Source organism: Oryx dammah, unplaced genomic scaffold (assembly GCF_014754425.2).
Source record: "Oryx dammah isolate SB20612 unplaced genomic scaffold, SCBI_Odam_1.1 HiC_scaffold_9, whole genome shotgun sequence".
Lineage (NCBI taxonomy): Eukaryota > Metazoa > Chordata > Mammalia > Artiodactyla > Bovidae > Oryx > Oryx dammah.
This window is the reverse complement of record NW_024070193.1, coordinates 9798774-9826231: the sequence shown is the minus strand read 5'-3', so window position 1 is coordinate 9826231 and position 27458 is coordinate 9798774. Positions and strand designations below refer to the sequence as shown.

General features: G+C 47.7%; 4 protein-coding genes across 6 annotated transcripts in view; 3 read left to right on the top strand and 1 right to left on the bottom strand.

Annotated features, from left to right (window-relative positions):
- Positions 1-59: 59 nt before the first annotated feature.
- AMT (aminomethyltransferase) lies at positions 60-12434 on the top strand. Of its 2 annotated transcripts, XM_040246992.1 has the most exons (10): positions 60-69; positions 7916-8175; positions 8279-8446; positions 8979-9059; positions 9368-9499; positions 9891-9969; positions 10252-10397; positions 10484-10664; positions 11289-11444; positions 11544-12434. In XM_040246992.1, exons 2-10 carry the CDS (start codon positions 8086-8088, stop codon positions 11720-11722), a joined length of 1212 nt encoding a protein of 403 aa, XP_040102926.1. In that variant the 5' UTR covers positions 60-69; positions 7916-8085; the 3' UTR covers positions 11723-12434. The 2 variants fall into 2 exon arrangements, with proteins under 2 accessions (XP_040102926.1, XP_040102925.1); XM_040246991.1 differs by lacking the exon at positions 60-69 and having other exon boundaries at positions 7148-8175.
- On the top strand, positions 3086-6847 carry NICN1 (nicolin 1). 2 transcript variants are annotated; one of them, XM_040247010.1, is made up of 6 exons: positions 3086-3310; positions 4567-4743; positions 5001-5114; positions 5743-5814; positions 6130-6234; positions 6309-6847. In XM_040247010.1, exons 1-6 carry the CDS (start codon positions 3179-3181, stop codon positions 6348-6350), a joined length of 642 nt encoding a protein of 213 aa, XP_040102944.1. In that variant the 5' UTR covers positions 3086-3178; the 3' UTR covers positions 6351-6847. The 2 variants fall into 2 exon arrangements, with proteins under 2 accessions (XP_040102944.1, XP_040102945.1); XM_040247011.1 differs by having other exon boundaries at positions 3091-3310; positions 4627-4743.
- A 265-nt stretch (positions 12435-12699) lies between the features above and the next one.
- On the bottom strand, positions 12700-15811 carry TCTA (T cell leukemia translocation altered). The gene is made up of 3 exons (XM_040247021.1): positions 15362-15811; positions 14965-15019; positions 12700-13983 (listed from the first exon to the last, which is right to left on the bottom strand). The coding sequence occupies exons 1-3, from the start codon at positions 15582-15584 to the stop codon at positions 13941-13943; spliced, it is 321 nt and encodes a 106-aa protein (XP_040102955.1). The 5' UTR covers positions 15585-15811; the 3' UTR covers positions 12700-13940.
- A 66-nt stretch (positions 15812-15877) lies between these two features.
- RHOA (ras homolog family member A) overlaps positions 15878-27458 on the top strand; it is a 49732-nt gene continuing 38151 nt past the window's right edge. Inside the window, exons 1-2 of the mRNA XM_040247014.1 lie at positions 15878-16189; positions 20096-20174. The gene's annotated coding sequence lies outside the window, so the exon portion shown is untranslated. The remainder of the gene's footprint in view (positions 16190-20095; positions 20175-27458) is intronic.

Here is a 27458-nt window from a genome sequence, read left to right as displayed (position 1 = left end):
AGAGGCAGCTGTCTACCAGAGAGATATGACCTGAAACTCATCTGTGATGAGGGCCCTCATGTGTCTGCTGTCAGAGCTGAGTCCTGAAGACCACAATCTGCCTGTGTCCTCCTGATTCTCAGGAGGCCTATAGTCCTCTGGAATGTAGGGAAGCCACTGCTCCAGTATGGGGCAGGGAATGCTGCTCCCTAAAGGAGAAACCCTCAGGAACCTGGAAGGACCCAAGTAAGGAGTCATTGCTGCTGCTGCTGCTAAATCGCTTCAGTCGTGTCCAACTCTGTGCGGCCCCAGAGACGGCAGCCCACCAGGCTCCCCCGACCCTGGGATTCTCCAGGCAAGAACACTGGAGTGGGTTGCCATTTCCTTCTCCAATGCATGAAAGTGAAAAGTGAAATTGAAGTTGGCTCAGTCGTGTCCGACTCCTAGCGACCCCATGTCTGAGTCAAAATGGAGATAGCAGGGAGCAGTCTGGAAAGCCCAAGGTTCCAAATTATAATGAAGGAGGGAGGGTCTTCTGTCACTGGAGGCCTCTAGGTCTGGGCTGGGAAGGCTCAGCTCCTCCAGACTGCTCCTTGGACTGGCCTGGAATTGTGGTTTTGTATCAGTTTGATGCCCCACTATAAGAATTCTATGGGCTACACTGGGCCTTATGTCTCTTGGAGACCTCACACAGAGAAGGCCCGGGTCACCAAAGGTGGAGGGTTTGCCTGGAGGGTTCTGACTTATAAAGAAGGAATGCAAAAGGGACTCTGGTTCCCGCTCTACTCCATACTGCTTTCTTGGCTTCGGAAATCATTGAACTGTTTCTGGCCTCAGTTTTCCTATGGGCTCCATAAAGCAGGCTTAACTGACAATTTCTGGGTCATGGTTTCCACAGGTTTCTGGAAGGATGGAGGTGATGATAAATAAGATGGTGAATTTTTTTCTTGTTGAATTATGTTCCTTGAGGTATAACTCATTTTTGTTTGTTTTTAAATTTATTTTTAATTGAAGGATAATTGCTTTACAATCTTGTATTGGTTTCTGTCATACATCAACATGAGTCAGCTATAGGCATACATATGTCCCCACCCTCTTGAACCTCCCTCTCACCCCTTTTTTCTTCTTACTGTCTTTATTTTTTATTTCTTTATTGAGGCATACTTTTTTTTTTTTTTTTCACAAATTGATATTTATTTATTGTGGCCCTGTTGTGTGGTCTGTGGGATCCTAGTTTCCTGACAAGGGATTGATCTCACGCCCTAAGCACTGGAAGCCAGGGAAGTCCCAGATGCAGTATAATTTATATATAATAAAACACACATATATTGAGACTTCCCTGGCAGTCCAGTGGTTAAGTTTCCATGCTTCCAATGCAGGGGTGCCAGGTTTGATCCCTGGTCAGGAAACTAAGATCCCACATGCCCCGTGGGGAAGACAAAAAATTAAAAAAGAAATTTTTTTTAATGCACATATCTTAAGGATTGTTTAATGAATTTTGACAAAAGTCTAAAGAAATACAACTACAGCCAATCAAGTCATGGAAACTTCTCATCATCCCCAAATATTCACCTGTACTTCATAGTCAATCGCCTCCCTTCACCCTTGGCCCCAGGGAAAACTGTTCTTATTTATATTATTCTAGATTAATTGTCACTTTTCTAGAATTTCACGTAAGTGGAACCATACCATATGAACTCACTTGAGTCTGACTTCTTTTGCTGAATATAGTACATTTGAAATCTAGTAGTGGTACTATGTCAGTTGTTCATTTGTTTTTTATTGTGGTAAAACATACATAAAATTTACCATTTATTCATTTAACTGTATACATACTTCATTGGCCTTATGTACATTCTTGGTGCTGTGTACTTCTCACCACTACTTCTAGATTTTTTTTTTTCATCCATCTTGAACTAAACCCCTGTACTTGTTAAGCAACAACTCTGTATTTCTCCCTCCCCAGCCCCTGCAACCTCTATTCAACTTTCTGTCTCTATGAGTTTGCCTCTTCTAGGTACCTCACATCAGCGGAATTATACAATATTTACTCTTCTATATCTGGCTTATTTACTTAGCATAATATTTTCAATGTTTATCCATGTTGAAGCCTGTTCCAGAACTTAATTTCAAGGTTGAATAATTCCATTTTGTGTAATTACACTGTTTACCCATTCATCTGTTGATAGACAAGTGGATACGTTTATTTCTTTTTATTGTTGAGTAGTATTTCATTGTATGGCTATACCACAATTACCTAATCTGTTCATTTGCTCATGTTGGACATCTGGATTATTTCCAAACTTTGGCTATTATGAATAAAGCCCTTGAATGGACGCTTAATTCATTTCTCTTGGGTAAATACTTAAAAGAGTGCAACGGCTGAATCATATTTTAGGTATAAATTTAGTCCATAAAAAATGGCCAAACTGCTTTCAAAGTGGCAGGAAATTATCAGTGGATAAAGGTTCCACATTCTCCTCAGTTTTTAATTGTAGCCTGTCTAGTGGGTGCAGGATTGGAGAGGGAAATGGCAACCGACTCCAGTATTCTTGCCTGGAGAATCCCAGGGACAGAGGAGCCTGGTGGGCTGCTGTCTATGGGTCGCAGAGAGTCGGACACGACTGAAGTGACTTAGCAGCAGCAGTAGCAGTGGGTGCAGGGAAGTTCTAATTTGTATTTCCCTGATGAATCCTCATGTTAGGCATCTTTTCAGGGGCATATTGGCTATTTACCTTCTTTTGTGAATTATCTCTTCAAATCCTTTGCCCTTTAAAAAAAAGGGTGGGAGGGCTTAATATCTACTTCTGCAATCAATGTCTTCCAGACATGCTCACTCATGCTTGTAACTTTACGCGCTAAATTAAGTCCGCCCCGCACAGAGGCAGAAACGGAGTAAGACTTCGGATGCCTAGAGAGTTCAGCACGATTGTACCGACTGCTAGGCCGTTCCTGGGCGTGGTCTGCGACGGACCTCTACGGCTCGCTCGCTCAGTTATTGGCTGAAGGAGCACTTCCGCGAGCACTTCCGCAAGCACTTCCGAATTCCGGCCGCCCCGAGCATCGGTGACTGGCCGGGCTGGCCTAGCGCGAGTCCTCTCGGGAGTTGTAGTTCCTGAGGCCCTGCTGAGGACGCCGGGAAGAACCATTGGGCAGAGGCCAGGAGCGGCGGTTGTGAGTTGTCGCGGCCGCTGCCAGCATGTCCCGCGTGTCGGTCCCCTGCCATGTGAAAGGTACCGTGGCCCTGCAGGTGGGCGACGTGCGGACCTCCCAAGGCCGGCCTGGTGTGCTGGTCATTGATGTCACCTTCCCCAGCGTCGCGCCCTTCGAGGTGAGCAAGCCCTGTGGGCGCGACCGGGGCTCCTGGGCGGGGCTTATCTGGGAACTCGGGCGTGTCCCAGGCAGTGAATCGTTTGCTGAAAGCCTCTGCGGTACCTCGCCTGTAATAGTCAGTTAACCATTTCTTTTTTCCTTTTGTTAACACATATTAGAGTGCAGTTTCCTCTTCTGTTCACTTCAACATCTCTCCCCCATGTCCAGAACGGTGTTAACACGGAAGTGCCAGAATAGTAGGCTAGGTGCTCGAAATAACAGTTTTGAACCAAACAGAGGTGCGAGGTGATTTTGTCCCTGGCCACTGGCTACGTATCATTTGACAATGAATTACCCCCATACCTGCTGCCTACACATTCCAACAGACCCTGCTGTTCAATCAGACCTCATCAGGATCTTTCCAGTGGCTGCAGTTTCCAGACTCCAGTTACCATGAGTAACTGGACACCGCAGGCCCTCAACACGGGGGCAAAGTCCACTTTCTAATGGCTTGAAGTTCAGAGCCACTTTGTGTCTTTGCCCTCCTTGCCTCTCAGCCCCACCCACTTTGTCCTGTAGTGTATGGTTCTTACTCAAGCTATTCCCTAGGCTGGGAGACTTCATTAAAGTGCCCAACCCTGGTAATCCTGATTCAGTAGGTCTGGGGTGGAGCCTGTACACCTATACTGTAAAAAATTTTTCCTTCGGTATTTTTTTTTTTTGGCTGCATCACGTGGCATGTGAAATTCTAGTTCCCTAACCAGGGATTGAATCCCAGCCCTGGCAGTGAAAGTGCCGAGTTCTAACCACTGGACCACCCCACTGGACCACCAGGGAATCCCCTCCTTGATTAGTTCTGATGACTATCCAGCGATGAGAACTACTGTAACTAGGCTGAACCACTCTGTCACAGGCGTGTGCCAGGTTCGCTTCTTGGTGGTTCTTTGTATATGCTACTTTTACATTTTCTACCCTTGGACCGTCCACTTGAGGAACTCATCTGTACATTTTCTGAGTCCTCTGGAGTTAGGTAGGGCTCTGACCTCTGGCAGCATGAAGGACATGCGGCGAGACCTGAGATTATGTTTTGTTTGCATGATGTGCTTATTTAGACTGTGAGTTCTTCTAGGAAAGCAAAGCCCCCGTGGGTTCTTACTGAAATTGTTAGATTGGCAGAAGAGTCCATTCCTCAGTGGAGGAAGAGGTGGTGTTTTTGAAATCCCTCCTGCCCTGGACCTTGGTCTGATTTGTTTTGGTGGGTTGTGTGTGCCCTAGTTGCAGGAGATCATGTTTAAGAATTACTACACAGCCTTTTTGACCATCCGTGTTCGCCAGCACACCTCAACACACACTCCAGCCAAGTGGGTGACCTGCCTGCGGGACTTCTGCCTGATGCCCGATCCGCATAGTGAGGAGGGAGCCCAGGAGTACGTATCGCTGTTCAAGCACCAGGTCAGCTGGGACTCAGCATGGCCAGGGCAGCCCAGATGAGGGCTCCCAAGGGGCCTGGGGTCTGGGCCAGGGTACATGCGCAGAGGGGTGGGCAAGGCTGATCTGGGTTGTGGTTCTTTGGTAAGTGCCTTGGAGGATACTTTTCCTTCTCCAAGGCCTGGGGAGAAGGCCCCTCGGCTCAATCCTGGTTGGCTCCTGGGCAGTGAGCCGGGGCCTCTCTGGGTCCTTGTGTGTGTGTCTGTGTGTTTATGTGTCAGATGCTGTGTGACATGGCCCAAGTATTGGAACTGCGCCTGATTCTGCGACAGCCATCACCACTGTGGTTGTCTTTCACAGTGGAGGAGCTTCAGATCTTCCAGCAGGGACCAAAGGTGAGTGACCAGCCCAGAGCTGTTGGCTGGCCCTTTCTCCACGGGGCTCCTTGCTATGGCTGGAAGGCCTGGGGGTGTGGGTGGTAGTGGATGGGTAAGGATGGGGAGACTCACAGGGAAATCAGCCAGGTGGGAATTCTGGAAGCTCATGATGAGAGGTGAGGGCATGCCCTCATATTTCCTGACTTTGGGGGCTACTTGGGTTCCCTGGTGGCTCAGAGGTTAAAGCATCTGCCTCCAAAACTGGAGACCTGGCTTCAATTCCTGGGTCGGGAAGATCCCCTGGAGAAGGAAATGGTAACCCACTCCAGTATTCTTGCCTGGAGAATCCCATGGATGGAGAAGCCTGGTAGGCTACAGTCCATGGGATCGCAGAGAGTCGGACACAACTGAGTGACTTCACTCACTCACTGCCTCTTTCATATCTGGAACTTTCATGAACCAGAATCTGCTTCTGGCCCTTGTCTTCATGGGGCTTCCTTCTGCAGCAGAAGAACTTAGGCAGCTTATGTGCCCTTGGGTCCTGAAAAGGGCTCAGGGGCCCTTCTCTCTGTCATCAGGACCTTGGGCTCTGGTTCCAGGGCTCTCCTGCTGTGCCCTACTCAGGGCAGTACCCTTTGCTTTGCAGAGCCCTTCTATGACCTTCCCCAAGTGGCTGTCCCATCCAGTGCCTTGTGAACAGCCCACTCCCCTTCTGGAGGTAAGCCCTCGCCTTGGGTGAGAACCATATATGAGCAGCTCTGGTGTCCAGCACAAGCCCAAGGGGACACCTTTCTGCAAGAATCTGGGGGTAGACCCAGGGCCCTTGGTTCACCCTGTGGACCTCCCTTCTGGGATCTGAGGCATCTCTGTGTGGGGCTGGGCCACCTACTGCACATCAGGCCCCATCGTCATGTTTCACAAGTCATCTGGGAATGTCAGCTGGAGGGCCCCACAGCCCCACTTGGCCTCTCTGGAGTTCTGAGGGCACTGCTGGGGAGAGACCCATGGCCACTGACCCCTCCTTCTGGAGCAGGGTCTCCCAGACCCCAGCAGGGTATCCTCCGAGGTCCAGCAGATGTGGGCGCTGACAGAGATGATCCGGGCCAGCCACACCTCCACAAGGATCGGCCGCTTTGACGTGAGTGATTGCTGCCCTCTGCGTGGCTCCCTTTGGCCTGAGCGGATCAGGTCTGATGGGCTTTTGTGTTGCAGGTGGATGGCTGTTATGACCTGAACTTGCTCTCCTACACTTGAGCCGTGGCTCGTCGAGACATTGGCCATCCGTGCCCACCTAGGCCCAGTTTGGACCCCCATCAGAGGCTGAAGTGCTGTCCCCATGCATTCCAAGTGTTGCCTGCATGCACCTTCTGTCAGGACCACGTTCACAGAGTCAAGATTCCTGGGGGCTCACTGTGTTGCTTTAGCATGAGCTCCTAGAGGGGATGCATTCTGTCCTCAGCTGACTGCAACCTGAAACTCCTCCTTCTCCCTAAAAACACTCCAGTTCTGTTACTAAGAATCCCTCTGTGCCCTCTGTTCCCCTGCCAAGCTGCACATTCCTGTCTTCCGCCTGCTCTCGCACCCCAGAGTGCAGTGGGCTAGGGTCACCTCCCAGAACCTTGGAAGTTGGCTATATTAATCGCTTGGAAGCTTGAGGGAGAAACAAGAACCCCGTTTCTTCCTTTTGTGCCTCCTAATGGTCTCTCTCCCTTTGTGTTATGCCCACAAAAAGAAAAAATTCCTGTCTAAACCCTTCTGCTGCTTGCCTTGGTAGCCACACAGGGCTGGGAAGTGGGGCAGCCTGAGTTCCCTTGGTCTCTGAGCTGGCTCCCCGATGTGTGTTCAAAAGGGTCTGTCTACCTGTTGGGTCTGGGTGGGTGCCTCCAGCAAGGCTGGGGCCTGAAAATGAGTCTTGGGACTTGTCTGCCATCTGACGGAGCCCAAAGCACATCCTTGCCCCTCCTCCATTCACCCCCTTCTACAAGCCATGCTCAGAGTGATGAGGGATCAACCTTGGTGGGGTGGTGGGTCCGGGTGAGGGGTCACAATGGTGTTTTTTGAGAAGCTGAGGTTTCCTACAATCCCAGGCCAGCAGCTGAATAAGACAGCCTGTTTTCTTATGAGAAAATCCTGCTTCTCTCTGGTTTTTCGTGGCTTTCTTCTGGCGGCTATCGGGAGGCAGTTCGGCAACGTGTGTTGGGGCTCAGCAGCTTTCTGGGGGAAGGTCAGCCACCTTTTGTGGTCACCTTCTGCTCTCCACCATCAGAGTTCTTGCAAGTGGAATCTGCCTGCAGGGTCATTGACTTAGCCCCATTCAGCTTTTGCTAAGAGGGTAATGATCACAGTTCTGTGCTCAGGGAGAAGCAGCTCTCCGTGTGTGTGGGTGGGAGTGGGGAGGTCCCTGGGATGGCAGACCTCCTGCACAGCTGTGTCCCCAGCACAGGGCCTAGTGTGCAGCAAGATCAATAAATACCTGTGGAATGCATCCTTGTGCTGGCTATCTATGTTCGCCCAGGGAGAGGGCAGGAGACCCTCCCAGGAGCCCCACTTACAGTGGTATTCTGCCTACCAGGCTGGCTCCACCCTCCTGTGCCCTCTCCACCCCTTCCCTCCCCCCAGGTGACCTTACAGGCCTGTTTTCCCAAACTGGTAATTCAGGCCTTTCAGCCCTTTGCAGAACTTTGGCCCTTTGGAGACAGGGCAGTTAGCCAGGGGAGGTCTAGCCCCCAGCTCTATTTCTGAGTGATTTCACTGGTTCCCTATCTGCTCTGATCAGATGAAGAAGCACCCGGGGCTATTTCCTTGCAAAAGGAGTCAAGGCATTGTGCCTGCTAAAGCCCCGCCTGCCCTTGGGGCTGCCCACTGTCTCTTGTAATTCCCCCAGGGCGGGGGGAGAGAGACCTATTTAAGCAGGGCCCGGACTACATCTCCCAGCGTGCCTGGCAGAGTGGTGGCCTCTCTGCGTCGGCTGTACCAGTTGTGGGCAAACATGCAGCAGGCTGGGAGCGTGGTGTCCCGTCTGGGCTCGCGTCTGCAAGTTCTGCCCTCTGCGCCATGTCGTTCGCTCAGTTGTGTGCAGGTGGGCCGGAGGCTGCTGGGTTGTGCTGCCAATCTTGGCGGGTGGGGGAGGGGAGAGGGCTGGGGTCTGGGGCCTTGGTGGCACCGAGCCTGGCCGCCCGCAGGACGTGCTCCGCAGGACACCGCTCTATGACTTCCACGTGGCCCACGGCGGGAAGATGGTGGCGTTCGCAGGCTGGAGCCTGCCCGTGCAGTACCGGGATAGCCACGTGAATTCACACCTGCATACACGGCAGCGCTGCTCGCTCTTTGACGTGTCCCACATGCTGCAGGTGAGCTGGGGGAGGGCACCGACTGCCAGGCCTAGGGTCCTTGCCATCCACAGCAGTGCAACCCTTGGCCTTCTTTGCTGGGAGTTGGATGCCCAGGACAGCCCTCTCAGAAGAGTTGGAGGTCTCAAGGGTGTAATAATGGACTATGGGCAGACCAATTTAGAGGGTCTCCTGCTCATCTCCCCATCTCATCTCTCCAGCCTGCTCCCACTTAGGGGTACCTCAACGTCCCAGGGGCTTCTGGGGCTACCACTCATTGTCATCCACCGTTCTCGGTGTTGGTTTGGAAGGGGGTATTTTAGGAGGGTACCAGGCCCTTTCAAGTTCCCTAACTTCTCTCAGTGCATCTCTTGAATTGGCGGATGTGGGGGAGTTAAAGGGGGATCTTCTGCCTCTAGCAGAACAAAAAGACTAGTCAGGCACTTTGGCTGAATTGGACCAGGCTGTAGGGGGAAGGAAGATGCTTCCTTGTCCATTGACTTCCAGACTGTAGCTACTGCAGTGACCTGAAGCTTTTTGATCTCTTTCCCAGACCAAGATATTTGGCTGTGACCGGGTGAAGCTGATAGAGAGTCTAGTGGTTGGAGATATTGCAGAGCTGAAGCCAAACCAGGTGGGGCCCCTCTTTTATTTCTGCTCAGTGAGCATCCTTAGATATGAGCCAGCAAACCCATCTGAGTCCTGGCTTCAGGCCTGGGGCACAGAGCTGGAGCAGACAGTTTCTCAGGACCTGTATTTCTGGGGAATGGAGTCCCTACGGGGCCTGGGCTGACCCAGCTTGCTCCCTGCACCTCCCTCCCTCAGCCCTGCACATGAGGGTTTATGAGTCTGTGGTGGTGGGGTGGGGCCAGGGGTGGTCTGCCTCACCCTTGACCTTGGCCTCTTGGAGCTGGAGGCAATGATGCTCCGCTTTGATGTCAGGGAACACTGTCGCTGTTTACCAATGAGGCTGGAGGCATCTTAGATGACTTGATTGTGACCAACGCCTCCGAGGGACACCTGTATGTGGTGTCCAATGCTGGCTGCAGGGAGAAGGACCTGACCCTCATGCAGGTAAGCCCTTCTTGTGGTATTCTAAGTGCCCTGTTCTCCTTATTCACAGAGTTGCATCCTTGTCCAGGACAGACCTGGAATGGATAAGGGGTTCAGAGTGACTGTATGAAAGAAAGCAGGCCAGAGTGGGCCCTCCAGTGTTGAAGAAGTGGGGGCCAAGTAGGGAGGTGAAGCTGATCCTGGCCCCTAAGTGAGCATCCTCTGGTGAAGGTGGAGGGCTGGAACCTGGTGTTAGAGCTTGCAAACCGGGGCTAGAGTCATCCCTAGCATTTAGTAGTCACATGACCTTGGAAGATGAGAGCCCACTGTGCTGAGCTCTGTGGCACCTGGCCCACAGCAGGTGCTCAGGGAAAGGGATCCCGGAGCTAATGGGATATTTCTTTCCTTTCAGGACAAGGTTAGGGAGCTTCAGAACAAGGGCAGTGATGTGGCCCTGGAGGTGATGGATAATGCTCTGCTAGCCCTGCAAGGTAAGTGGGCCAAGCTGGCCTTGCAGGTGACTTTCACCTTCCAGGTTTCCTCTACTGCTTCGCATGAAGGCTGTGCCGGGGGCAGGTGACGGTGTTGCAACCTAATTCTGTGTTTGGTATCCTGCCCTCCGTATACCTGTCATGAGGCTCTGTGGGCAGGCGCATCTCCTTCCATCTACAGGGTGGGGCTTGCTCAGGGCTTGTTCTTGTCCCTGAGGGCTGTGATCCAGCTCCCTGGGGCACTAGGACCTGGACACTTGGTTACTGGCTCCCTGGACCCAGGTCCCACTGCGGCCCAGGTGCTACAGGCTGGTGTGGCTGACGATTTGCGGAAACTGCCCTTCATGACCAGCGCTGTGATGGAGGTGTTTGGTGTGTCTGGCTGCCGTGTGACCCGCTGCGGCTACACAGGAGAGGACGGTGTGGAGGTTTGTCAAGAAGCGGGCATGGGGTGGTGCCGGGCACTGGACTCTGGGGCCAGCTGCCCACTTGCTCTGTCTGGTGTCCCTTGCAGATCTCGGTGCCGGCAGCGGAGGCCGTCCACCTGGCAGCAGCTCTGTTGAGAAACCCCGAGGTGAAGCTGGCAGGACTGGCAGCCCGGGACAGCCTGCGCCTGGAGGCAGGCCTCTGCTTGTATGGGAACGACATTGACGAGCACACCACACCGGTGGAAGGCAGCCTGAGCTGGACACTCGGTGAGCTGGGCTAGCTCAGGGAGGGGATCCTAAAGGCTGGAGGGACCCTCACTGAGACCAGCCAGCCCAGGACTGCTTCCAAGGCTGTGTAGCCTAGAGCAAGGGACAGCGTCCCTGAGCCTTCATTCTCTGAAGGTGCCACAGTGGCTTTGCCCAGTAGATACTGAGGACTCTCAACAGAGGTGAGGTGGGCAGCACAGCCTTCAAGACCAGGGGGGAGGAGGTGGGTGACTAACTGCACTGCAGGGGAAGGAATCAGGTCCAGGAGGGGTGCCTGAATAAAGGGGCCTTGATGCTGGATGGATGTTGTACACGTGGGCATGCTCAGTTGTGTCCAACTCTTTGTGACCCTAAGGACTGTAGCCCGCCAGGCTTCTCTGTCCGTGGAATTTTCCAGGCAAGAATACTGGAGTGGGTTGCCATTTCTTATTCCAGGGCATCTTCCCGACCCTGGGATCAAACCCACGTCTCCTGTTGTCTCCTGCAGCATTGGCAGGTGGATTCTTTACCACTGTGCCACCTGGGAAGCCCTGGAGGGATGTTACTCGGGGTCCTTGTTGCTGGGACCTTCTGTGGTCAGAGGTCTGATGGACAATGGCTTAAATCTGTTGTGTTACGCTCCAGGGAAGCGCCGCCGAGCTGCTATGGACTTCCCAGGAGCCTCAGTCATCGTTCCCCAGCTGAAGAGCAAGGCACAGCGGAGGCGTGTGGGGTTAATGTGTGACGGGGCTCCTGTGCGGGCACAGAGTCCCATCCTGAGTCCAGAGGGTACTGTGATCGGTAGGTGGACCAGGGAAGCTGAAGCCTTGTCCCTCCCTTAGGAGGGCGGGGGCCCTGGGCTGGCAGGAGGGTATTGACACATGGCCTCTGCCCGGACAGGTGCTGTGACCAGTGGCTGCCCCTCACCCTGCCTGAAGAAGAATGTGGCGATGGGTTATGTGCCCTACGAGTACAGTCGGCCAGGCACCCCGCTGCTGGTAGAGGTGCGGCGGAAGCAGCAGCCGGCCGTGGTCAGCAAGATGCCCTTTGTGCCCACAAACTACTATATCCTTAAGTGAGGGTGACTGGGGGGCGGGGCCCTTCCAGGAGCCTCACACTGGAGGGCATTCTACCAGGGGTTAGTCAGGAAGCTAAGGCAGAAACACACCAAGGTGGGTGGCTAGGTGGATGCTGGTTCTCGTCTGGGTGAGCGGGGACACACCACCCATTGCTGCCTCATGTCGTTGCCACTATATCTTTAAGAGCGCATTTCTGAGTGATGGACCAGCCCACGTGCCACTGACCCCTCTCTTGCCTGCTGGAGAAGACCAATTCTGGTATCTCATCCTTCCAAAAGGCTAACTTCAAGGGGGTAAAAAGCCTGCCCAACCTACCTCACCGCGGTTTCCCACACTGCAGTGCCGGCTACCTCCTCTAGTTCACTGGCCATGAAGGCAAGCCGTTGCCTCTCTCTGGGCAGGGATGTGATTCCTGACTCATAGAGGGTTGGCCCAGTAGGGCTGTGGGGCCCGTGTGTAAACTCGGGGGTGGCTGAGGCAGGCATGGATCCACTCTTTCACATTCTCCAGTGGGCCCAGTCTGCTGCCCAGTAGCCAGCCACACCAGGCCAGGCTCACCAGCTGTTCTGAGCCCCAGGGCTGCTATGGACAGGCTGGGCCTCCTCCCTGGCTTGCCTTATCCTGGGCTGACCTTCACCCCGGGACTCATTATTGGACTCCGCAGACTACTAAAAAAATAAATAAATGAGCTTCCTTCCTTCTTATCACTAGAGTCTCTAGCTTCATTATTCTCTGAACACAGGCTTCCTGGGGGTGCCAGTCTAATGCCGGCCTGCCTGGCCGAGGCTCGGAGTGGGTTCCCCTTGAGGCAGGCAGCTCTATAAGAACTAAAGGGGTACCCCTGTTGGTAGGAAGCTGACATCCCCTTTCCACCTCTGCAAGTCTGGGTGCTCAGGGGCAGTGGCCCCCAGGGTGTTCCCTCCCCAGTTTCTGCTGTGCATGCGCACTCCGTCCTGTCTGAATAACCACACAGTTGATGCACTTCCAGGTTTAATAAGCCACATCCTCAGTTGAGCCTGGGGTGAAACGTGAGACCAACTGTGAAGTGAGTGTGGTGTCTGTTGTCAGTAGGCGGGCCCGGGGCTGCAGAACCATCATCCCGCCACCAGTCCTCATGCACGAGCTCAGCACAGTCCTGCTCCAGTGCACACTGCAAAGATGGCCTAGGCTGCCAGATGGCAATGTGACATTTACCAGAGAGGAAGCAGGCAGTGGGACACTGAGGTAGCTGCTGGCCCAGCAGAAGCAGGCACAAGTACAACCAGCGGGGAGGAAGGCAGGTCTGGGCCCACACTGCTCATCTGGAGTTCGTGTGGCCCACTGTGGAAGTGGCAGGGCTGCCTAGCATACGGGCAGGACGAAGCTCCTCTGGTCCCGGGTAAAGATGGGAAGTGGGGAGGCTGCAGGGCATGATGGGGCTGCTCTGCACTAGCTGCTAGTATGTCCCTGTGACTGGTGGGGCACAGATGCACAACTCCAGGGGCACTTAGGCACTGGGGGTGGGAAGACACCCCTGAGACTCACCCTCTTTTAGGTACCCAGCTTCCTTCTGGGAGGGATTAAGAAGTGTATGAGTATGATGCTTGGGAAAAAAACTTACACAGCCTGACTCCCACCTGGAGAGGTCAAAGGAGGTGGGTGTTTGGTGCCTCCATGTCTGGAGGGTGCCAGCTGCCCCCTGTCTTATACTAGAATGGACAGCTAGGTAGCCACAGAATATAAGGCTGTGTCCAGGCCAGGATTCCCTGCCAGCAAAGCAAAAGCGAAGAAATACAGCAAACTCAAGGTTCAGGGGAAAACAGACCTGCCTGAAAAATCTCAGAGGTGATGAACCTCAGGCTCCTCTCAGGGACAAATGTCTACAGGATCACATCCCAGGGGGATGGGAGGAGGAACAGGAAGAAGCCAAGACAGAAAATGGACTGTTGGCCTCCCCAACCGCAGAGGCTCCTGAGCTGACCCCTGAAAGGAGGAGGAGGTCTTCTCTTCTTAAGGCACCCAGATCAGGGTAGAGGCAAATTCTTTACTGGCCCAATGCCTGGGGCTGCTGAAGGCAAGGCCAAGGGCAGTGGAGGCCCAGCCCTTCGAACACTGGGGTACACCCTGCCCCCAACCCCATCCCTTCTGCTGTCGTCCCTGGGGTCTGGGCAGCAACAGGACTCAGTGTGGGAGCCAGCAGACCCGGTGATACCCCTGGAGACCCCTCTGCTGGCTTCCCTTATTCTCTGTGGGTTTTGAGAGGTTCATTTGCTGCTGTTTCCCTGAAAGTGACAGAAGAGAAGAGGAGTTATTCCATGGACAGTACAACAGTCTACTCTTGGGGGCTGAGCTGGGCTCAGAAAGGCCACACTATAACCTAGACCTCTCTGCTGAACTTCCACAGCCCTCACTGCAGTGGGAAAGTCCACCACTTTTCACCTGTAGGCTTATTCTTCCTCCTGCTTTTCCACTTTGTGCATGGTGCTCCCATCCTTCACCAGTGGCCAGGGACAGAAACCTGTGCAGTGGCAGGCCTCCTAACTGGCCTTGTGCCCTCTCTATTGGATAGGGTGTTCCAGGTCCCTCCATGCCTTCATGTTTGACCTCTGACGTCACAACCTTGTCTATCCTTCCAATATGTCACCCTTGTTCTTGCCTCCAGACGTTGTTCTATCTTCTCTTTGCTTGTACACCGCCTCGCCTTTGCCCTCCGTTTAGGTGCCTGACTTGGAAGACACCTGCTCCGACAGCCCTCACCTCTGCACTGCTGCCCACCCTCCCTTTAAATCTCTAGCTCTCCGTCTGAGCAGGGCCTGGGGTGTTGTTCTTCTCTGGACCCAGTGGGGACCCTGCCATGTGGTAGGAGCTCAGAGATCACCTGAATGAATGCTCTGACTAGTGACTTCATGTTTTACACATGAGGAGCTGATCCTGAGGAGGCCAGTCGGGGCACTAAGGACAGAGGGTCCGGCCTTTCCAACTGAGGGGCTTACAGTGGAGTGGAATCCTACAGACTTGCCACATCATCTCTGAAATTGTGACAATAATACCATCTGCCCCACAGGTTACTGAACAGGTTATGGATGGGCTATTCAGACATCAGTGTCATGAAGTCTGAGGTCTATTGCAGGCCCTGGAATGTGCTGCGAATGCCACTAAGCTGGTGGACTCCTACCTTGAGAACTCCCTTCCCCTGTCCTCAGCTCAGGAGTGGCTTCTGCCTACTAAGCGCATGGGGTAGAAATCAGAATAGATTTACTCACCAGGAAGGGAAATGCGTGGAGCCATCAGGTGTGGATCCGTTCTGGCCGCCCAGACCTGGGGGCAGGAACACATTCAGAAATGCAACAGGCTGGGGGTGGGTATCTGAGCAATTATCAGCCCAGGTCAGAGGTATTGTTTGCTGGACATAGTGGAAGCCCTAAGAGACTAGTGGTATTGTCTGATGGGGGTTCAACGGAATTTATACATGATGGGTGGACTGGTGGGGTTTCCGGTGGGAAATGATATGTTGACATGCGTCAGGGGTACAGCATTAAATTGTGATGAGGTTCTCAAAGGATCAGTGGTAGTTTGGGGGAGGGATTCGGGAGAGCCCAAAGGTACAGTCTATGGAGGAGGGCGTGTGGCCGGCCCACGGAAACTGGTGGGGAGTCTCACCTGGGCGGTGATACAGCCCGGTCACCGTACTCCCGTAGAACCCCCACGCCAGCTGGATGCTCAGGAGACTTAACACCAACCAAAGCAGCAGCAGCTTAAAGAGAGTCACGCGCATGTCTTGCGCCTCCCACTCCCGAAGGAACTCGCTGCCGAGGGCGCCCAGCGCGCCCAGCACCGTGGCCGGCAGAGCCTGCAAGGACTGCCCAGACCAAGGCTCCGCCATGGCTGGCCGGCGCCTCACCCGGGGGGCTGTCACCGTTGTCCCCACTGCGCAAGCGTCTGGTCTTCCGGGCCTAGGTCCACTAGCGCGCACGCGTAAACCTAAGCAAGGCGCGTCTACCTCGCTTGCGCGAAGAGTTGGCAGTTTGGGGCGGAGTATCAAAACCGCGCACGCGCACCTAGCCCCACCCTGCTAACTTAAAGGATGAGTGACTCGAGGAGAATAAAATAGCAACCAGGTCTTTTATAGCCCTGGAGTTCCCGTGATGCCCCACGCGGCTGCAATGATTGGTTAAGCGCCTTGCCTTTAGGGTGTGGACGCGCTCCTGAGCAATCGTGGCTGAGCAGGGAGTGCGCGCGCGTGCGCGGGGCCGCGACTGGGGCTGGCTCGAGCCCGCTGGGCACGCGGGAGCGCGCACGTCGCTCTCCGCCCTCCCGCCGCCGTCGCCGCCCGCTCTTGGTTTCTCGCGCTCCCCGCCCGTCGCTCTCCGTCGGTTGTCTCGTTAGTCAGCCGCCGCCTCCTCAGCCACTCGCCGTAGTCTTCGAGCTTGCGACTCGAGGACAAGCGTCCTCGGCGCGGAGAGGCCGGACTCGGAGTCGTCGCCTGAGGTGAGTGAGAGGGTTCCCTCCTAGCGCCGCGGCGCCCCGGGCCCGCCCGCCCGGCACTCTTCCGGCCGCCCGCCGGCCGCCGCCCCGCCGCGGCCGCGCCCCACCTGCTGCTCTCGGCCGGCAGCACCAGCACCAGGACCCTGGCCCCTGACCCCGACTCCAGGCCGGGGACCCAGGCCCGGCTTCCCAAAGCGGCGGCCCCGCCCGCGCAGTCCCCGGAAGCGCGCCCCGCGGCCTCCCGCGCCCCTTCCCCCGCCCGGCCAGGCCTGCTAGAGCCCAAGCCGCCCGCCCGCCCGCGGTCCCCGTCGCTTCCTCTCTTAGGGCCGCGCCGGGCAGGGCGGGGGCTCTGAGCCGGGCCCCACGACCCGTCGGGCAGCCGGCCCCTGTGAAGCGCGCGTGGCTGTCGGAGTTGAAATGGAAAAGAAACTCTTTATAACTCCATTTTGGCTTTTGCATTTAATATGAAACATGAATCACCGTTTTATACTGCGTGAAGTCCAGTTATGTTTTGGGTATTTTCTTTTTTAATGCAGTATTCTTTGAGATTTTGTAAGTAAAGCATAGTGTTGAAATCTTAAGAGGTTAGGATTCTTCGGTGTTGAAGGGAATTTTCTGGTTGAAAGGAACATTTTTTTTTCATGATTTAAACTCTGTAGGATCACAATAAAGTAATAATTTGCTTAGTCTAAGTTGCTACCTTGATTAGGAATCAGCTAAACATCTGTGCTTAGTTACTTATTAGATCCAGTTACAAGTTCATTAAATGCACTATTTGCAGTCAGTTTGGTCAAAACCACGTTTAGTAGTTTATAATGGAAAATTGGCATTCTTTTTACCTGGAGTTGGTTTCACTCGTGTTTCTTAATAGTCCTGATTTAACATTTTTACCTCTGTTGGTAACTTGTTTGACTCTTTCTGTGTTTTAAGTCTTTTTAAATCTTTCTTGCAGGTGTGTAATGGGATTATATTCCTGCCAGATCTGAAGGGGGGGAAATACTTTAAAAAAAATTCTTGTAAATGTTGTTTGTGGTGAGAATTTTTCTGCCACTAAGTGTCGCACACCCAGATGTGTAATGCTTATGTACCAGTACTTGATTGTCACTAGAGATGGCTCAATTGCTAGAGATGTTGTTTTGAGCATGTGGCACAAGTAACATTGTTTGGACTGAAATACAAGATTAGTTCTTAATTGTAAAGGATAATTAAGAAAGATCTCTTTTGATAAATTGCCTTAAGTAGTTCTTTGTTTTAGAGCACTGGTGGGTGGCCCTTGGAGACATAAAATGTGTAAGATTAAAAACAAACAAATATATATATAACATGGAATTTGGTTTTAGTCAAAGTCTAGTCCTAGATTTATAGCCTCTGTTCTCATAAAAATCCATACTAGAGGCAAGAGGAGATTAGGAATCCACTAATTTTTTTCATTGATCAAGAATTTTAGACCTGAAAAGGAATCTTCAGGAGTTGTATTCCCAACCTCATTTGCAGATGAGAAGCTGAGTCCCAGAGACTTCAGTAAATTTCCCACAGTTGTATGTCTAGTCAGGTGCCAGCCAGAACTATTTTCTCTGTAAGATCTTCTCCATGTCCTCCCAAACAGCTTGCTTAGAGTCAGCTAAAATTCAGGACTTTCAGCTTATTCCAGTGCTTCTCCTTTTAAGTATTGTTGTGTGTGTTTTTAATGTATTGAAAGAATCTGAAAATTTTTCCAAGCAAAGTTCAGTTCTTTAGCTTTTCCTCTCCTTTCTGTAATTTGGATGATCCTGTAGCAGTTGAATGAAATAGGTAAACGAGTATACAGGATCTCTGCCTGGTGTAGTTTCTGGTTTTAGATGTTATGACCTTTTCGAGGGACCCAACTTCTTCCAGAGGCAGTACCAGGCTCCCCTGTTCCAAATCCAATGTAATTATGCCCTGATAGGTTCTAACAGGCAACTGTGGGCTCTTTTGATTATTGATTTGAGGTGGGATGGTGAGAAACAGCATATATCAAGAATACAGTTTCATATGTATGTGGTAGTGGTTTTGCTGGAGTGTTTTTAGCCCTGATTCCTTGTTTGTCAGTTAACTCTTTAAAAGTTTAACCTGGGAGACTTCCCTGGTGGTTCAGAGTTAAGACTCTGCAGATCCAGTGCAGAGGGCACAGGTTCAATTCCTGGTCAGGGAATTAAGATCCTATATGTTTCATGGTATGGCATAAAAAAGAGTTTAACCTGGCTATGTGGGGGTGTAAGTTATTAGGAGAATAAAAAGGAAGATGTTCAGGTGTTTCTTGTTCATAGGGTAGAGTCCAGGCAGTGACTCCAGGAGGTGGGTTGCTACTTTGTTCTGGAGCTGATTTATGTTAACTTTGCCAGAAGACTGATATTTCAACGTTTAAGAGCATTAATTTGGATTTGCTGGGCTTCTGTAGGTAGCACCTCAGGCTGGTAGTGATAATTTTAAAAGGGATTGAACGTAATCACTGGATTTTAATCACATATTTGTAGTTTTAAAAGGGAATTGAAAGGAGAAAAAAGGAATTAAGGGAATTTCTTCTTCCCTTACCACTTAGTTTATACCTTTATGCACCTGGGCTGTAGAACTGTTTGCTTGCACTTTCACATTAATGTAACCAAATTTTAAACTCGTGTTAATGTATCTTCCTATAGTCTGCTCTTTGGGGACATGCTCACTGTTAAATACTTGTCAGATTAATAAATTAAAATTTTCAAGATAGTTTGAAGTTAGTAATTACTATAAAATTCCTATTTCAAGTGACTCATTTTTAATCTGTGGTGCTGTAGTATTAAATAAGGGCCTTGTATACTCATAATTATGGTAGTCATGTGACCAAAAATCAGATAGACATCGAAGCTGCTCATTCTGGGTGTTGGTCTGAGTTTATTGGTGCTTCCTCCACATGATTTGAAATACATTTTTATAGCAAATAATCATCAAAAACATGAGATACTCTTAAATCTGAGCCAGTTTGTAGTTGATAGCAGAATGAGTTTTTAAAGAGGATGAGTAAAGTAAATGTGCTTAAGCATGTTTATAATAGCATCTTAATATTCCAGTAAAGGGAAAGAGAACGTAAGCAGCCAGTGAAATAAGTTTGCAGTGTAGTGGAGGGAAAAGTAGGAGGTAAAATGAAATTAGAGAGGTGGGCAGGGACCACATGTAGGATCTTTTAGGACATGGGAAGTTTTTGGATTTTTTATTTTAATCAGGTTTTTTTTTTAAATGAGGATGATTATACGATCCTACATTAAACAGTTAGAATCATCCAAGAGTAGGGGATATGTCTGAATCCACTCTGCCTTCAAAACAGTAAACTAATACTGATCATTTCTGACAAAAGTATCAGAAGGATTTTCATATTATTAATGTCTTTAGCCTAATAACTTCAACCTGTGTTTTTGAAGCCATTGGCTTTTGGACAGTTGTCTTTTAGCCTGCAATGTCTCTGTAATGCCTGTATTAAAAAGGAAATGTAATTTGATAAAGCTGGTCATTCAGATGTTCATGGTAGGCTGGGTGGTAGGCATACAGGTGTTCAGTGTAAAATTCTTTTACCTGTGCTGTGTTTATAATGCTGTGTGTTGCATGTTTATAATTTTGGAAAATTTACATAAAATTCATCTGCTTTTGATTTTAACTTTTAAGAGGGCAGCATTATAACATTCAGAAAGTAAGGTTAATACTGTGCATTTTGTTGAGTGAAGGAGGCCCAAACATTTAAAAGTGGTAACTTTCATGGTATGTCAATTAAAATTAAATTCTGCATTTATTCCTCCTCTGGATTCTGAATTACTTACCAGATCTTTGGGCAAACCCGTTTTACATCTTGCGCTTTTTTTCCCCCATGAAATGAATAGACATAATTCCTGATTTCGTTTTATTTTGTGTGTGTTTTTATAGTGCCTTTCATCTGAGAAGTTCAGGGCACTTTGTAGAACTTCTGCTATACAGGCCGTGGGTCTTGCAGCACATTTGTAAGGTATGTAAATAACTTTCATTCTTCTTTGTCCATGGAAGAGAAATTATTATGTATTACATATTAACGTAAGTTCTAGGGAAATGTAGGTGCAGTACTGTTAATGATTTTCTTTTCCACCAACCTTGAGATCTTTATCTTACTCCATAACTTTCCCCTCTGGTCTCATTTCCCTATGTGGCTCTATACGATACTCCTGTAACTTCCTTTTTCTCTTCTATTCTACCAGTATTTCTTCCTTAGTTGACTATATTTTCTAACCTCTTAATCTTTAAGAAGATATCTTTACCGCATTTTACACATATTTCTCTCACTTCTGTGTCACTCTCATCTTAATTCTTTTTTTAATGTTTTTACGTTTTCATTTTTTCTATAGTTTGGTCACCTTACACACATCTTACCACAGCCTGTGCTGTGGGTATGTCTGATTGTCAACAAAAAATAATTCAATCAGAGAATGAAGATTGGAGGATAATTCTTCCTTTTGCCAGAGGAGTCAGCAGTAGTACTGGTTTGAGTGGGAGCAGTGTTAATAGCAGGTGTAACAGCCCATCCTGAGCCTATTCAGATATTTTAAACTGATTACAAATAAAGGAAATAGAATCATCTAATTTAATTGATACCAAGTATCCTGATTTGGTACTATTTTGACTACCTTTTCTTGTTCTCCTTGGGTTGGAGGGAACTCCATATATGAAGAAGAGAGCTGTTAAGAGGATGGGTATTCTCTTTTGGTGAGATGGGCTACCTGGCAGGGAAGTCACATAATGGTAGTGGTTTTGGTTGAAGAAAACAAAGGCGGTCCCTGCCCTCAGATAATTTTTTCTTTCTTTTACATTGTCTTTATTCCTAAAAACATTAACAGTTTGAATCATTTCATCTGCTTTTCTCAGTATCACCGATGAGAAAGTAGAAAGCACATCCAAGGTTAATATCACTGCCCATTTTTATTCTAGTAGGGAATACTGATGACCTATGGCAAGAGATTAGCCAATGCAACTGCTGGACATAGGATGACGGCTAGACTAGCACTGCTGGGCATGATTCTCTGTTGCAGTCCCATTAGGCTTGAAATTTCTCCTTTCAGCAGATTCGAGTGATGCTTTAAAGTGGTTTGAATGATGGCCTCTTTTAAAAAAAGGACAGACGATGTGTCAGGGTTTTCTCAGTTCAAGTTTTTACATTATTCAGTTAAAAACAAAAGTAAGGTTATGCTTTTGCTCTGTAGGTTTGCTTAAATCAGAATTTTTTTTTTTTAAACTGTAAAGGCTGATGGCCCTATAATTACAAAAGAATTCTGCCAAAAATGACCTGCCTGTCTGCCTAGCTAGTTATTGATCTGTCTTTAAGCAGATTATTTAATTTCTTTGAAACTCAGGACCTACATCTGTGAAATGAAGATTCTATTTCATAGGAATTTTAGATGAAATAATATGTGAAGAGCATAGTGCTCAGTGCATGTTAATTTTCTCCCTTGGTGGAAATACTTGTTCTAACTCTGATAGATTCTTCAGGTGTATTTTTCTTTTAGGATATCAGTGCATTGAATTTATATAGTGACTGTTTGCTTTCAGAATGATGAGGATTTTGATAGGAAGTTTAGTTATATGAATTTTTTTTACTGCCGCCTGACTGTATAGGAGAAGCACACGTTTGTTGTTGTGTTTTGTTTAACTGTAGGAGTTAGTGTGTTGGACTAAGGTTTTACCATCATTTTTATACGTGTTAACTGACATCATAAATAATAGTTTGGTAAACATGAGACCATGTTAATCACAAGTTGTCTAGATTCATTCTTGGGTTGTAGTAGTGATTCAGCCTTTATCTGACGATAGAATCATTTAGTTTTACTCTTAAGCATTAGTAAATAGTAGCAGCAGAGATGGCACTCTCCAAGAAATGGACAGAAAAGTAGATCCATGGGGTGGAGATTTTTTTCTATTGTTACTTGCTGCCACTGCCTTTTATTACTGAAGGGGTTTTGAACAGTATCTAATCCATGCCAACTCATACACATTTATGTGTCTTAACTGTAGCTGAAGAGTCTTCAATCACAAAGCATTTATTTATCCTGTATGAACTATATGCAAACCTCATTTATCTTGCAGACTTACTCTTTAGAAGTATTATTTTCCATTAATTGTTTTCACCTTGCATCCTTACCATAGTCCCTAAGGCAGAAGTCCCTAAAACTTTTTGAACCACTTTGTCAATTTAATAGTAGCCCCCCCATCCCCCCAAAGCAGTTCCCACATTAAAAACAGATCTGTTTTTGCAAGGAGAGGGACAAATGAAGATACCTTATTTTCTGAAGCTCCTAGCTGATCTAAAGTACAGAGTTCCACTACTTGAAAAATTGTTTGCTTTGACTTTAAACATATGGTTGAAAGTTCTGCTTTTGTTATATGTACTCTGTTACTTTTACCTTATTCCCATGGCAGTTGTATCTGAGTTGGTATAGTGCAGATGAGTTGTCCTCTGGTGCCTCTTCCGTGGGCCCAGAGGGCAAATGTTGGGCCAATGTTCTGGTGTACTTTTACATAACCCTACTGTTATTCAGGTTTTGAGGCCTAAGGAAGTATGTTTAAGGTGGATAGTAAATGTTATAACAATACAATTTTTTGGCCATGAGATAATTTTATTACACGATTTGGCAGTTTTGCTGGAAATACTACAGTGTTTTTTGTGGAAAAGTTCTTTTTTTGGGTGAAGTCTTTTGTTTAACTTTAAAGTAATTCAGAAGGAACTCTGTTTATCTTTTGATGGTCTTAAGTTCAGAAAAGGAAAGCAACAAAATATCCTAAGTAAGAGCATGGGCTCTCTGGAGAGAACTTGACAGTTAAGTACTAGCTCTTACACTGGACATGTTATGACTGGATAGAAATTATGACCCCTTTATAACTTAGTCCCTTCTCTGTAGGACGGGGATAACAAGGGGCTGTGGAGGTGCAGTAAGAGAGAGCTACTTAGCCTCAGTGCCAGACAAGCAGATGCAGCTCTTTAACTTTCACTATTCAAGTTATCGTTTGTGGTACCTAGTAATCACACTTTAATTTGAAAGATAATTTTTTTTGGAGGGGGGAATAGCACCCTAAGAATTAATTTTGGGAGAGAGAAACACGTCTCTGTACTGAATCCCTGTTGCTTTGGAACAGTGGTTCCCAAACCTGTCTGTTCCCAAACATGAGACCCAGTTCTTAAAGCTGGAATTACTTTGGAAAGCTTTTTAAAAATCACTTTTATTGAGGTATAATTTGCATAAAATGGGCTTATTTAAATAGCTTAATAGGTTTTTGGTAACTACATGACAACCCACTCCAGTATTCTTGGCTGGAAAATTACGTGGACAGAGGAGCCTGGCGGGCTCAGTCCTTGGAGTCACAAAGAGTCAGCCATGACCGAGTGGCTGAGCACACATACACCTGTGTAATTGCCACCCAGTCGAGACACAGAGCATTTGTTTGGGAGGCTTTGAGATTTTCTATTTTTAACTAGTTTTTTATTTAAAAACAGTATGTATACTTAGTAGGACTGTGAAATACAAGTCAGAACTACAGTGAGGCAAGATCTCGCACCCATTCAGATGGCTGTGTATTTAAAAAAAGTGTTCTCAGGAATGTAAAATGATAAAGCCACTATGGAAGACAGTATAGAGGGCCTTAAAAAATGAAATAGAATTATCATATGACCTAGAAATGTCACTTCTGGGTTAATACCCCAAAGAATTAAAAGCAAAGTCTTGAAGAGATATTTGTACAGCTGTGTTCACAGTAGCATTATTCATAGGAGCTGAAACCGGGAAGCAGCACAAGTGCCTCCTAGCCAATGAATGGATAAGCAAACTATGGTATATACATACAATGGAGTATTATTTAGCCTTAAAATAAAAGGAAATTCTGCAGCGTGCTACAACATAGATGAACCTTGAGAACACTCTAACTGAAGTAAGCCAGTCACAACAAGACAAATACTCTATGATTCCACTTCCATGAGGTACTGAGAGTAGTCAAAACCGTAGAGACAAAGTGGAATGCTGGTTGCCAAGGGCTGGGGTGGGAGGAAGAATAGTTTAGCACTGGAGGGCAGTTAACATGCAGTGGGTATAGTTTTAGACTACAAGATGGAGAGTTGCTGGATACACTGTGGTGATGGTTGTGCAACATTATGACGGTATTTAATACCACTTAACTGGACACTGAAAAATGGTAAGGATAGTAAACTTTGTGCAGTCCTTCTCTCAGACTTTTGGCTTCTGTTGGAGCTTTAAAGGTATTTTAGGGCAAGCGGGTTGGTAAAGTGTGGATGTTCAGTGCACAGCAGAAGTGATTGAGCTTGAAAACAACAAGCCTTTCTCACATCTCAGCCTCCCAAGGTTCTCACTTCAGAGAAAACCTTTGTACCTGTTTCCTGTATATAAACCAAGTAACTGTTCATATGTATCCTTCTAGTGATACTCTGTCCCTTTTTTATATACAGACTAATGCATGCCCCACTGTTATACATCTATTCTTTCCCCTTAACAATATGTCTTGGTAGTTATTTGACAAGATAATTGTACAGCATAATTGAAAGTATACATTGTGGAAAATAGTTTGGCAATTCCTTAAATAGCTAAATATAGAATTACTGTGAGACCCAGCAATTCCATTCCTAGGTATATACCTAAAAGAATTGAAAACAGGTACACAAGTGCTTGTACATAAATGTTCATAGCAGTACTATTCAAATAGCCAAAGAGTGGAAATAATCCAAATGTGCATCAACAGGTGAATGGGTAAACAGTGTACATACATACAATGGAATATTATTAGCTATTTTTCAAAAATGAGGCACTGATACATGCTGTGGTATGGATAAACCTTGAAAGCATTATGCTAAGTAAAAGAAACCAGACACAAAAGGCCACATATTGTATGATTTCATTTATATGAAGTGTCTAGAGTAGGTAAATCCGTAGAGACAGAAAGCAAATTGGTGGCTGCAAGGTGTTGAGGGGAGGGGAAACTAAGGAGTGACTGCTTAATGAGTATGAGATTTCTTTGGTGGTGATGGAAATGAACATGTTTTGGAATTTGATAGAATTGGTGGTTGCACAACATTGCAAATACGATAAACATTACTGAATTATGCACTTTGAAAGTTAACTTTATACTATGTGAATTTCACCTCAACTAAAAAAATTGTTTTTTAAAATATATGTTGAGGCCTGACCCTGGAGAGTTTTCAGTTTGTTAGTTGTGAAACTTGAGAAGAATAGTGATTTTTGTGCCAAAATGAAGTGTGCCTGGCTATGCACTGTCATTGCTGGAATATCTGAGCAGGCCATGAGCAGCTTGGGGCTCTTGCTTCATTTTCCTCTGTGTGTCATTTCTCAAGTCAAGGACTGTCTTGGGGACAATGTCAGTGGAGAATTAGGTTGCACAAAGTCCAATTCTGATTCTGTGCATCTATTTAAAGTTCACCCTGAAATATTTACATTTTGAAGTCATTGATACAATGCTCCTATTAGGAAGCCAGGAGGTATGTTCTCTCCCGGTATTTCTTGGCCCCCTACCCTGCAAAGAATTTAAATCTGGGATGATTCCTTGTTGGCAGTGTTTCGGAGGCTTTGTCGTTTTCTGCTTATGTACCTTCAGCCTGCTGCTTTTGGTCTTCAAGGTCCCTTGAACTGATACCGACCCTTGGCAACTGCTTGATCAGGAAGGCTGAATAATATTGATAGTACCAGGCTCAAGCTCATTCTGAGCAAATGGACAGGTGGTGGTTGGGGCCTCTTTGCCACCCGGTTCCCAGCGGAGTTCATAAATGCCTTTGCTTTCAGTTTACTTCCCCTGGTAGTTACTGGTGTTCCAGTGTGCTCAGCAAAGTCCTAGATACAGGTGAGCCAGATTGTTGGTAAGACAAATTTCTGCCCATTGCATTGAAACATAGTTTCTTCCTCTGGCTTAAGGAAGAAGTATGTGTTATAGTCATTTGTATGTGTATTTTAACAAAAAGACCAAACAGCAGTATGGAGGAGGGTACTGGAGAAGGGAGTGCTTATTATGAAAATCTACACTTGTTTTCAGCTAGGTTTATTCTTTGAAGAAAAATCTGATTCTAGTTTGGTTGTTACTTTTAGGACTATCTGAAGGAAAGCCTGTATTTTGACTTTTATTTTGTTTTATAGTTCTGATAGCTTTACTTCAGGAGGGTGCATTGTAGGGCATCCTGTAAACGTTCATTTGTGTGTGTTTAAGGACAGGAAATACGGCTCGTGTAGAAAATTTGAGATCCTAAACCAAGATAGTATCGTTGTGTTCAGGATAACTGAAGCTTGCATCTTTAAGCTTTACAACTTGTTTTATTCCTATAGTGAATATCTTTTTCTCTCATTGTATCTGGCCTTAAGCTTTCCTGTGTAATGAGGTCTTTGCTCTTAAAGGATTTTTAAGGTCTGTCCTTAGAGTATGTTGAATTGCGTTAGGACTCTGGCCTGGCCTGAGTGGCACTTCTCTGCCTCCCCATTTTACATTTCTGAGCCTGATGTACAGGGTTTTCTACTTCCTTGTCATAGGCTACACCTCTTCCTCACTTACGCATGCATTTTCGTAAACTACTGTGCACTTAGCTGCTGCCCAGCTAGACTTACAGAGTTGGCTAAAATAAGAAAAAATAAGTTCATAGGGAGGATTTGAGTTTTAACACTCCTTCTATAGATAATTGCAGTTCCTGATTTTATGAGGGGTTTCTGTATTCTTAAATTACAACAACTGTGTCTTAGAAGATAGCTCACCACTACACAGCTGATCTTTTTGTAACCACTTTCTTAAAAATTTGCACTCAGCAAATTGGTTATATAAAGTTTCTTTGTGAAATGTATTTTTTCAGATTTGTTATTTGAACACTTAATTATTACATGCTTGGGCCTGTGCTTGTCCAACAGTGATGAATAAGAGATGTGATTCTTAAACTAATTGGAGTTTGGCAGGAAGAAACTTTGGAGGGGTGTGATGAGTGAGGTAGAGAGAAATGTTACAGATTCAGAGTACTTAAGGGGCCTGATGTAAATTGGGTCAGGGAAGGCCTGAGAGAAAGTGACTTAGCCTTAAGTATGAGGTTATCTAAGTGGGGGAAGGGTGGATGATATACATCCAGGGGAGAGTGAAGGAAACCTGGCTTAATATCCTCAATTACAGGATATTGTTTTGGCTGAGGGTGGTTGTATGCTTTGGGTTTTATAATTTTATGTTAGTGGTTTGGAAATTGAAGTTTCTTCTTATCTGCAGTATGACATTTTGTACCCAT

Excerpts from the sequence above, each read along its gene's own strand:
- NICN1 (XM_040247010.1), top strand. The coding sequence starts at position 3,179 with ATGTCCCGCGTGTCGGTCCCCTGCCATGTGAAAGGTACCGTGGCCCTG. Across the intron at positions 5,115-5,742 it reads TCTTCCAGCAGGGACCAAAG|AGCCCTTCTATGACCTTCCC; the intron begins GTGAGTGACCAG and ends TTTGCTTTGCAG. Across the intron at positions 6,235-6,308 it reads CAAGGATCGGCCGCTTTGAC|GTGGATGGCTGTTATGACCT; the intron begins GTGAGTGATTGC and ends TTTGTGTTGCAG.
- AMT (XM_040246992.1), top strand. The coding sequence starts at position 8,086 with ATGCAGCAGGCTGGGAGCGTGGTGTCCCGTCTGGGCTCGCGTCTGCAA. Across the intron at positions 10,665-11,288 it reads CAGCCTGAGCTGGACACTCG|GGAAGCGCCGCCGAGCTGCT; the intron begins GTGAGCTGGGCT and ends GTTACGCTCCAG. Across the intron at positions 11,445-11,543 it reads TCCAGAGGGTACTGTGATCG|GTGCTGTGACCAGTGGCTGC; the intron begins GTAGGTGGACCA and ends CTGCCCGGACAG.
- TCTA (XM_040247021.1), bottom strand. The coding sequence starts at position 15,584 with ATGGCGGAGCCTTGGTCTGGGCAGTCCTTGCAGGCTCTGCCGGCCACG. Across the intron at positions 15,020-15,361 it reads CGGGCTGTATCACCGCCCAG|GTCTGGGCGGCCAGAACGGA; the intron begins GTGAGACTCCCC and ends TCCTGCCCCCAG. Across the intron at positions 13,984-14,964 it reads TCCACGCATTTCCCTTCCTG|GGAAACAGCAGCAAATGAAC; the intron begins GTGAGTAAATCT and ends TGTCACTTTCAG.